Below are 10,707 nucleotides of genomic sequence, written 5' to 3' on the forward strand. Positions count from 1 at the left end.
TTTCCAAACGTTTCCCACCACCACAAGATTTTGTTACGTATCTCCAGTTGGTCTTCACCCGATCCCCGCTTTTTTTTTTTTTTTTTTTGCTGAGAATCACTGCACTGGTGACCACTATTACTGATGGAAGTGTGTCTAAATAGAAGTAGGTAGAACCACTGCTGTGCAAACCCGATTTTCTAGTTTATTGAACTAATGGTGATAACTGCCTTAAACTTTAAAAAAAAATTTTTTTTTTTTTTGGGGCGCCTGGGTGGCTCTGTTGGTTAAGCGTCCAACTTTGGCTTAGGTCACGATCTCATGGTTTGTGAGTTTGAGCCCTGCATTGGACTCTGTGCTGACAGCTCAGAGCCTGGAACCTGCTTTGGATTCTGTGTCTCCCCCCCCCTCTCTGCCCCTCCCCTGCTCGCGTTCTCTCTCCAAAATAAATATACATTAAAAATAAATTTAAAAAAATTTTTAACGTTTATTTTGAGAGAGAGAGCGTGTGCAGAGGAAGGGCAAAGAGAGAGGGGAGAGAGAATCCCAAGCAGGCTCCTGCATCAGTGCAGAGCCTGACATGGTGCATGAACTCACAAACTGTGAGATCATGACATGAACCAAAATCAAGAGTCAGCTACTTAACCGACTTAGCCACCCAGGCGCCCCTGCCTTGAACTAAAAAAAATTTTTTTAATGTTTATTTTTGAGAGAGTGAGAGAGCTAGCAAGCTGGGGAGGGGCAGAGAGAGAGGGAGACACAGAATCCGTAGCAGGCTCCAGGCTCCGAGCTGTCAGCACAGAGCCCAATGTGGGGCTCAAACTCAAAACCGTGAGATCATGACCTGAAGTCGGACGCTTAACCGACTGAGCCACTCAGGCGCCCCCCAATTTTTTAAATGTTTATTTGAGAGAGAGAGAGAGAGAGAGAGAGAGAGCAAGCAGGGAAGGGTCAGAGAGAGAAGGAGACACAGAATCCAGAGTAGGCTCTAAGCTGTCAGCACAGAGCCTGACATGGGGCTCGAAATCACAGACTGCAAAATCATGGCCTGAGCCGAAGTCAGACAGTTAACCGACTGACCCACCCAGGTGCCCCCCCGCCTTGAACTTTTAAGACAGAGTTAAACTTCCATCTTTTCTGTAGCACTTGTTTTTCAGAATTTACTGTAACCTTTAACACATTTTAGTCGTATGTATCTGTTACCTACTAGCTGTTAACCTACTAGCATGACACCTTTGAGAGCAAATATGGAGTCTTCATTTGTGGTAGAACCAGCACCCAGACTGTGAAATGTTTCTCGATTTTCATGAGTGGAGTGATATGGGTTACTCACAAGAGGTCAGTGTTGTCTAGGGTACTGGGAGGTTTTGAATAGACATTTGAGAAGGGTGGAGGCTTCCCATCCTTGGCAAGGGAACGTGCAAGCAGAGTTAGTAATGGTAGCAGCTGGCTGCTCACACTTGTTGGGCACTTTTTCTGTCCAGGCACTTTGCATGTGCTATTAACACATTTAATCATCACAACTCCTCCATGAGGGAGGTGCAACAATTTTCCATCTTGAACAGATGGAGAAACAGAGGCACACACAGGTTCAGTAATTTGCCGGACTATGGAACTCAAGCTGGTCACTGTTGTGCTTTACTGCCTTCGAGGGAACAAAGTGGAGCAGAAGACTGACCCAGTTAAAGCAAGGTGAGGGCTAAATGCCCTCTCAAGAAGGAGCTCATTTCTAATATGCTTCTCTCTGACAGGGTCCCAAGATTTACTTCTTACAGTATAACGTGCTTTCGTGTCCCTTGGGGATCATGGGAAAGCACAGATTCTAATTCTGTAGGTCTGTAGTGGGGCCTGGGATTCTGCATTTCCGACAGTGCTGCTGCATTGTAGGCTCCAGTTGGGGTGGCGAGGCTTTGGAAGGTTCAGTGCCAGAAATATTTTATTTGGCTCTCCTTTAGGTTCTCATCTAGAAATTCTAAGACGTTCTGTGTCCTTAATTGGATATTTGATTATAAAGTTGCTATGGTACAGAGATGCCAAGGCTCTAGGCATTTGTTCTCCGTTTTGCTTCTATATAAGAATCACCTGCTGTAAAAACTAATGCTCAGTCTAGGGGCGCCTGGGTGGCTCAGTCGGTTGAGCGTCCGACTTCGGCTCAGGTCATGATCTCACGGTTCATGGGTTTGAGCCCCGTGTTGGGCTCTGTGCAGACAGCTCAGAGCCTGGAGCCTGCTTCGGATTCTGTGTGTGTCTCTCTCTCTCTCTGCCCCTCCCCAGCTTGCACTCTGTCCCTCTCTGTCTCAAAAATAAACATTTAAAAAAAACCAAACAAACTAATGCTCAGTCTGTATTGCAGACAATAGACTATCTGGTGAATGGGTCTATATAGTTAAAAAAAAAAAAATCACATGATTAAAATGGTCAGCCAGGGTTAACCATTATAAACAAACAGCTAAATTTATTAAACTCTTTTAGAACTGAGGGTGCTCCTTCTCATGTTAACCAAAATCTGTTGCCATAAACACTGTATCATGAAAAGTTCCTGTGAATTGAAAATACCTTAAAATTGCTGTAAGGACATGACCAAATGTTAAGTGAATGATGGTTGTCATCACAACAGTGTTTTGGTTAAGGCTTGTGCTGTTGGTAGGGTATTGTTCCTCTTCAGAGATAGAATAAAAATACTAATAATGCTTTCTTTCTGGTGAGAATGTTCTGCGAATTCTTGTTTTACCTTCTTAACCCAGTTTCTTTTTCTTTCCAACAGGGATTTTTTGCCAGGTGGTAGGAGAGATTATACAGTCCAGGTTCAGCTGAGGTGAGTTTGAAGGTTTCTGTTAATTTTATACTTGCTAACTATGTGCATATAGTCCTGAACTTGAAAATACATAATCATGTTTGGGTATACTCTTTAATAAGAATTTTTTTTTTTCTTAATGCAGACTTTGCCTGGCAGAGACAAGTTGCCCTCAAGAAGACAACTATCCCAATAGTCTATGTATAAAAGTAAATGGGAAGCTGTTTCCTTTGCCTGTAAGTTTCTTTTTTATTTACCAGGCTTGTGTGTAAGTTTAGTCTAAATACAAGGCGTAGAATCAGTGACAACTCAGCACCATTGAACAGTCTTACTCTCCAGGTTAAATACTGTTTTCCACTAGAGGGATTCATGACTCCTTGAAGAAATGGCTGATTCCAAGTCTAGGGGAGTTGGAAAAGGTGAGCCTGGAATGTCTTGTGCCAGGAAGCAGGGAAGCTGTGAATGACTCTTAGGATTGTATCAAATGGCATAATAGGATATGACTTGCATATAAAGGGCAGCATGTTGTGTTAGTTGTCTGACTGAGCTGGGCCTATTCCATGGATGAGATGGTGAAAGGCAGAGGCTGCTGAGAGCGACTGAACTTGGAGATCAAGGGTTCCAGGCTTGGGCTTTGGGGAATGGATGAAGTGGTATTTGATTGACAATCCGTTGTTTAAGCAGTGAAGCTGTATATGGGCGTCAGCACTTGGGGGAGACAGACACACACACACACACACACACACACACACACACACACACACACAGTGGGAACAGCCTGTTTCTGGCCTGATAGATAACTCTAGACTCTTTAAGTCCTGTTAGTCAGATCTAAAAATAACACTTAATTGTTGAACTTGATTGTGTATCTGTCTTCTCTAAGGCTTTGAATAAGCCAGTGAATCAGTGCAGCTGTTCAGTAAAGCCATAATCAGAAAAGTAGGAGAGCATGGCCTGTTTGTCAGGCACTACCAAGTGGAGGTGTATTTAACTGAGGATGTGCTGTGAGAACACTGATTCCACCAGTATGCTAAGTTGCCATTCCAGCACAGCAGAAACCATCGTGACTACAGAGAAGGAGTTAGGGGAGCTGTTTAGCATCCCTGCTGAGCACTCGAGACTTGGCTCTGGAGTAGATAATAGAAGCAGCACTCGTGAATAGCTAAGCAGGCCGGACAACATGGTCCAGGACTCTGGGCTCTACCAGAGCCAGATGATGGTATTTGTGCCCCCAAAGTGAAGTTAGCCCATGACCAAAGCCAGTCCTTGTAGTCAAAGATCTGACCTGGTCGTCAGGAGTCCCATTTGTCTCCTCACAGCTTGTGGGTTTAGAGACCTGAGAGGTACCTAAGAGCTTGAGCAACACTGCACTGTTGCTGCGTGACTCCTTTTGAAAGATGTCCGTGGGTCTGAGAGCATGGAGATCGTCCTTTGGGGATGAGAGGGGAAATTACAGAGGCTGAGGAGGTGTGGTCAGGAGGAATGCTTACATGGCCTCTGGCATGTTCAAAACCCAGGTGAGACATTTTGCTTCTCGGGTTGTTGGCAGTCAGCCACAGTGGATTCTCAGGAGCTGTCTTTTATCTGGATCGATCATACAAAGATCTGAACTAAGGAAAGAAGCAGTTTTACTTGGAGCTGAAGGATGCCGGTGGGTGGCCAGATGTGTGGCAGAGAAATTCTGAGAAAATCACAGATTGTGGAACCCCTTGTGCACACTTTCCATGGCTGTTCATATCCAGTTTTCTTTGTTTGGGGTGTGTTAAAATCTCTTTGACCCTTGACTTTCATTGCTATTTTAACTCTGTCACCACCCCTGAAGAAAGAGCTGTGAAGATCTTTTTGGTGTCTATGAGACCTACCTTGAAGACCTGTCCGGTATATGACTATGCCAGTGATGTGGGGTATCTGAAATGTGTGAGGTTCTTTGGAAACTCTGGCTTTGCTGCAGAAAATATGGTGGGTACACACACCAGTTCCACAAAATACTCCAAATACAGCAGTGTTATGCTTTGGAATGATGTCCTCATCCATGAGATCTGCAGCACCATTATGGAACTCTGAGTATCTCTGAATTTGTCACTCTTTCAGTCCTTTTGAGAGAGAAGAAATTAGGCAGTGGAGTACTTTCTCTGGTACAGTGTTACTCAGTTACTGCTGGTTTCTTTCCCGAAGCACCAGCTAACCCTTCAGTACTTACATGAGGCTGTTTGTGAACAGATCAGTTACTGTGTGATGAATCTGGCCTTCCCCTCTGGAGCGAGGGCCCTGCAGCAGCTCCCTGAGTACTTGTGAAGGAGGTGAAGAAGTGGAGTGTTAGGACAAAGGCAAAGACAGATTTTAAAAACAAAGCAGTGGGAGCTTGGGGATGGGTAGGGGGGGCTTTTTTTGACCCTGATAGGGCCATCCCTGAAATCAAATGCCAGCCTCTCCCAAAGAGGCTTTTCAGCCCTGTGAACTTCTGTGAACGACTGACATAAATTTATATGCAACTGATAGAAAACTCCTCAAACCCTCTCTTGATCCACAATTGTTATTGATTGAGGTAATGAAATATGGAGCGTTTACTGGCATGAAGCAGGTTTATGAAAATCATGTTGAGTATACTGCAGCCTCAGAAGAGGGAACTCCAGTGACCTTGTGGGAATTAATATATTGAGCTCTTCACCACCATGAAGATCCTCAGGGACTTTGTTCCAGTTATAAGAAACATTGACAGGTCTCAAAGAAGTTTAATATGTGGTCCTTGCCTGTGATCCTAGTTTATTGCATAGCAAATCCTAGAGGAATAAGCTTGACACAGTCATAGAATTTCCCATGAGAACTGTGAATATATTTGAATTTGTGTCCTGGAACAAGTTCCTCTGTGTAGACCTTACTGCAGTACTCAGTCATTATGGAACCATGATACTGCGTGTACAGGGAGACAACTGAATGAGAAAGGGTACAACCTTGATAATAGCATCGTGTCCCTAGATTCTTAAGGGTCAAATAGTGATGAAAGCAGTTTCTGTGCAGTTTTACCCATGTCATGGTAACATGTTTTAGGAGACGCCTTCATGCATTGATTTTCCAGATTACCTTGATACAGGGACAGCAGTAAGCAGCTCATAGCAGGACTTGTGGAATGACAAGTGCAGCATGGACAGACACAAATGAAGTGGTCTCTGAGAGTATCCCCCTCACCCTATCTTTGACTTCCAGACTGACAGCAAGATGAGAACATTTTATGTTTTTAAGGACAGAAGGGGTGGGGAGGGAAAGATCCTCCTTGCTTATTAGAATTATTGTGAGAGACTGAATTATTTTTCTTTTTAAACAGATTTTGAGAAATTTCTATCATTCTGTGGAGCTGTAAGGTTGGGGGGGGTCGTAGAAGTGGATTGACAGTGGGAGTATTACTCGGAAAGATTTTGTAGAATGGCGAGGACATGTGCTACAATTCAGCTGACAAAAATCAAATATTTCCTCTTGGTGCAGTCAGAATTCTTCTCAGTGCTAGGCCTCTTATCCTAATATATTCATTTCTGTGTTCATGGATTTCTTTTTTCTGATATATGTTTTTTTTCCTGTATGTATTAGTCATGCAGAGGGTCTGCCTCACAGTAAATCTGGAGGTAAAGTCAGCATTTTCTTCTTTTAAACATATACCTCCGTCCCCCAATTTGAAGAGATTCTTTGGCCTTAAGATGGGATAATGTTGGCATCTAAAAACTACTACAGTGGACTCAAAACCATCACATACATGATCAAGTTTATAATTATGCTGAAATAAACTGCTGGAGTTGCACCAATTCATTATTCTGAAATTGGTAAAGGCAGAGAGTCATTGATTTCAGGGTAACCCAATATTGACATGGTCGAGTTTTTTAAGGAAAAATTTTAATATAAGCAAAGGATGAGAAAACTGTTCTTTTCAAATCTCTAATTATATAATCACTCTAGGTAACCATCAATGGATGCTAAAACCATTAGGTCAAAGCTTGATGGGGGAATGTTATTGTGGAGGGATCGGCTGACATGAGCTGAATGCCTGTTCAATCTTGGCATCCCTGAAAATGGGGCAGACTCATGTGCTTCATGATGTGGTGCAATGGAAAGTATGTAACACTCCCCTTGAAGTTTTGTGTCTGAATCTGATTTGAATCTTAATCTAATCAAGTCTGCATAGCTAATTACCAGCTTAAAACGTGTACAGGAGATAGAACAACAGAACTTCGTACCATGAGGAAGCAGTATGCCTCATTTAGAAGGTGAGGTCATTCTTCAGGTCAAAAGTCCTGGTAACTCCAACAGAAAATGACATTGGAAAAGAAGAAGCGAGGGTGGGGGAGAATAATATTTATTCTTTAGTGTGTATATATATGTATGTGTATGTGTGTGTATATATATATATACACACACATACACATACATTATTCTTTAGTGTATATACACACGCACACATATATATAGTATATATGGACATATATATGGACTATATATATATAGTGTACATGGATATATATATATATATATATATATATATATGGACACACACACACACATATAAATAAAGGAGACTTTAGAGACAGCTAAGCATAGTGTGAGGCTTGGATTCTGAATCAGTGGATTCAGAACCTACTGAGGTTTGGATTCTGAATCAGACTGTAAAAAATCTTGTATACCAGGCTGTATGTGGATAAAATGATATGTATGGGATTTGCTTTAAAATAATCTGGGATGGGAGTATTAAAGTACTGAATTGAGTGATGGGTATATAGGAATTCATTATACTTTTTTCTCTATTTTTGTATGTTTCAAATGTTCAATAATAAAAAAAACCATTTGAGGCAGTTGGGAAATTTTGGATATTAGGTAGTTTTTAAGAATTGAAGTTAATTTTGTAAGGTTGTGATTTTATTTTGAAAGACGTTATTAAAGATGTGTATAAAAGTATGGATCAAGTGGCATGTCTAGAATAAATGTGTATATGGGTAGGGTGTGTATTTTTGGGTGGGCTGTGGGTGGAGCCAGAGTCAAATGAAGCAAGATTGGCAACATGTTGATAATTATTGAAGCTAGTTGGTGGGTACTTCCTGTTCTCTCTACTTTTGTGTATGCTTGAAAACACTTTTTAAAAAAAAAAAAATTTTTTTTTCAACGTTTATTTATTTTTGGGACAGAGAGAGACAGAGCATGAATGGGGGAGGGGCAGAGAGAGAGGGAGACACAGAATCGGAAACAGGCTCCAGGCTCTGAGCCATCAGCCCAGAGCCTGACGCGGGGCTCGAACTCACAGACCGCGAGATCGTGACCTGGCTGAAGTCGGACGCTTAACCGACTGTGCCACCCAGGCGCCCCAAAAACACTTTTTTTAAAGTTTATTTATTGTGAGAGAGACTGACACTGCAAAAGGGGGAGGGACAGAGAGAGAGGGAAACAGAATCCCAAGCAGGCCCTGCACTCAGCGTGGAGCCTGATGCGGGGCTCAAACTCATGAAACCATGAGGTCATGACCTGAGCTGAAACCAAGAATTGGATGCTTAAGTGACTGAGCCACTCAGGCGCCCCTTGACAATTTTTATAATGCAGTAAAAAAGTAAATCTTTGTTGGTAGTTTTAAGGTAGTGGTAGTAGTAGTAATTAGAAAATGTCAGGGAGGAGCTCCCGGGTGGCTCAGTCAGTTGAGCGTCCAACTTCAGCTTGGGTCATGATCTCATGGTCAGTGAGTTCCAGCCCCGAGTGGGGCTCTGTGCTGATGGCTCAGAGCCCGGACCCTGTTTCACATTCTCTGTCTCCTCTCTCTCTGCCCCTCCCATGCTCAACCTCTCTCTCCTTCATTCTCTCTCTCTCTCTCTCTCTCTCTCTCTCTCTCTCTCTCTCTCAAAGAACAATAAACATTAAAATTTTTTTTTCAATTAAAAAAAATAAGAAAATATAGGGGGAAATGGTAAAGGAACAACACCGTCAACTTTTGTCCCAGTTACCAGTCAGGTAAGATGTCATACAGCACAGCACAGAAAGTTTTTGAATCTTTTATTGGAATATTAGGTTGACACTAACAGACTATCTTTTACTGGCTCTCTGGCAGCCTTTTTTTTTTTTTTTTCCAACGTTTATTTATTTTTGGGACAGAGAGAGACAGAGCATGAATGGGGGAGGGGCAGAGAGAGAGGGAGACACAGAATCGGAAACAGGCTCCAGGCTCTGAGCCATCAGCCCAGAGCCTGACGCGGGACTCGAACTCACGGACCGCCAGATCGTGACCTGGCTGAAGTTGGACGCTTAACTGACTGCGCCACCCAGGCGCCCCTCTGGCAGCCTTTTTTAAGAAAGCTTTTAAACTTGCATGTGGAAGATTGTTAGAAATATATTAAAGCTACACATTTATATTCTAGAAAATCGCAATTATATAACCTGTTCTCAGTAACCAGGTAATTGATGATTGAGTGGAGGTGATGCTAATGCTCAGAAGGAGAAGAGAAGTTAACAGGTAACTCAGAACTACCAATGAAATCAAACTGGTCAGGTGGGATGGAGAATAGATTTAAAATACTTTAGGTGGCTAAGGCTAGTACCATAATTGATTTTGCATTTGCAAACAACCTCATTTTTAAAGTCTCTTATTCTCCCTGCTCTTGGCGCACTCTTCCTGTGTCATACTGACTTAAAGCTGTTGCTCGGTGTCTCAGATTCCAGTTTACAGAGTTCACTGTTTAGCAAGTTGGTGTGTTATTTTTATCATCTTGGCAGACCCTGTACCATTGTTTTATTTGGTTAACCTACCAGTGGACATACCAGAAGACCAAATTAACTTCCAGGCCAGAAACAGACAAAACAGGTTTCGTTCAGAGTTACCCAGATCTTGGTGTTGATATTCCTTATACTGTTTGCTCATTGAACCAATTCCTAGAGTCTCTTTATAAGGGAATGATTTTTTGTTTGTTTTATTTCACTTGAACAACTTTAGATGGGCATAACCTTCCTACATACATGTACACAGGCACACACACACACACACAATTTCTTTTTTCCATAGTATAAATGGCTGTTAAGTTATTCTCTTTGACTTTCTTCTCCCCTGCTCAAACTGTTTTTAGTGATTTTCAGAGTCTTGATGCAAGTTGTAGATTGCAAGTTAGGTGAATTCCCACTTAATTACTATCCTATCATCTCCTATGAGGCAGTGAAGGATGTCCCCTAATTGTGTAATACCACCAATACTGTATTTCATTGTTTCTAACATGCATATTTCAACATCACCAAAACCCAGAGGTATCTTACAATTGCCGATTACCAGGTGGCAGCTGTAATGTATTGTCATTGCCTATACTTGCGCAGCCTTGATGTTGTTCCTGTGGCATGACTGGTTAGCTAGCTTCCTTGGGTTTTTTAGCCAATAAATGATTTAAGAACATTTTAAGGAAGGTTCATGAATCCTGGTTGTTGTTTGAAACCTTTGATCAGTACATTGTCATAAGATCCACACTGTATCAACATTAACACATGCAGCTGATTCAAGGGTGTCAGTGACCTGCAGGGAAATCTGAGAGATGCTAGTGGAATAGAATATAATTTTAAGGAATACTTTTATCTCCAGAGCTCTTGGTGGTGTATTGGGAGATAAACCATGAAACATATGCATTGATAACTGAGTGAAAAGTCCTTCAGAAGATTCTTCGGTATATTTAAAAGGAATACGTTAGCCAATTCATTTTGCTTGTATTTCTTTGCTGTGCATGCAGAAATAAGTAGTGATATGCTAGACTGTGTCACTAACTTTGTATTTTTTTCTTCTCAGTGGTACATAGTTAAATTACATACCAAGATATGGTATTTGCTTTTTTTTTTAAATACATAGATGTTTTCACAGCTAAGAAATTTTATTTTATTTTATTTTATTTTATTTTATTTTATTTTATTTTATTTTATTTTATTTTATTTTATTTTAT

At 41.6% G+C, this 10,707-nt stretch overlaps 1 protein-coding gene across 8 annotated transcripts in view; it reads left to right on the top strand.

Moving 5' to 3' along the window:
- Window positions 1-10,707, top strand: part of PIAS2 (protein inhibitor of activated STAT 2) — a 96,949-nt gene that overhangs the window by 48,259 nt on the left and 37,983 nt on the right. For all 8 annotated transcript variants that reach the window (XM_040478896.1, XM_040478897.1, XM_040478894.1 and 5 more), the window contains exons 4-5: window positions 2,744-2,794; window positions 2,919-3,009. In XM_040478896.1, coding sequence (XP_040334830.1) covers window positions 2,744-2,794; window positions 2,919-3,009 — 142 coding nt within the window. The remainder of the gene's footprint in view (window positions 1-2,743; window positions 2,795-2,918; window positions 3,010-10,707) is intronic.

Source organism: Herpailurus yagouaroundi, unplaced genomic scaffold (genome assembly GCF_014898765.1).
Source record: "Herpailurus yagouaroundi ecotype Mexico unplaced genomic scaffold, PumYag 142, whole genome shotgun sequence".
Classification (NCBI taxonomy): Eukaryota; Metazoa; Chordata; class Mammalia; order Carnivora; family Felidae; genus Herpailurus; species Herpailurus yagouaroundi.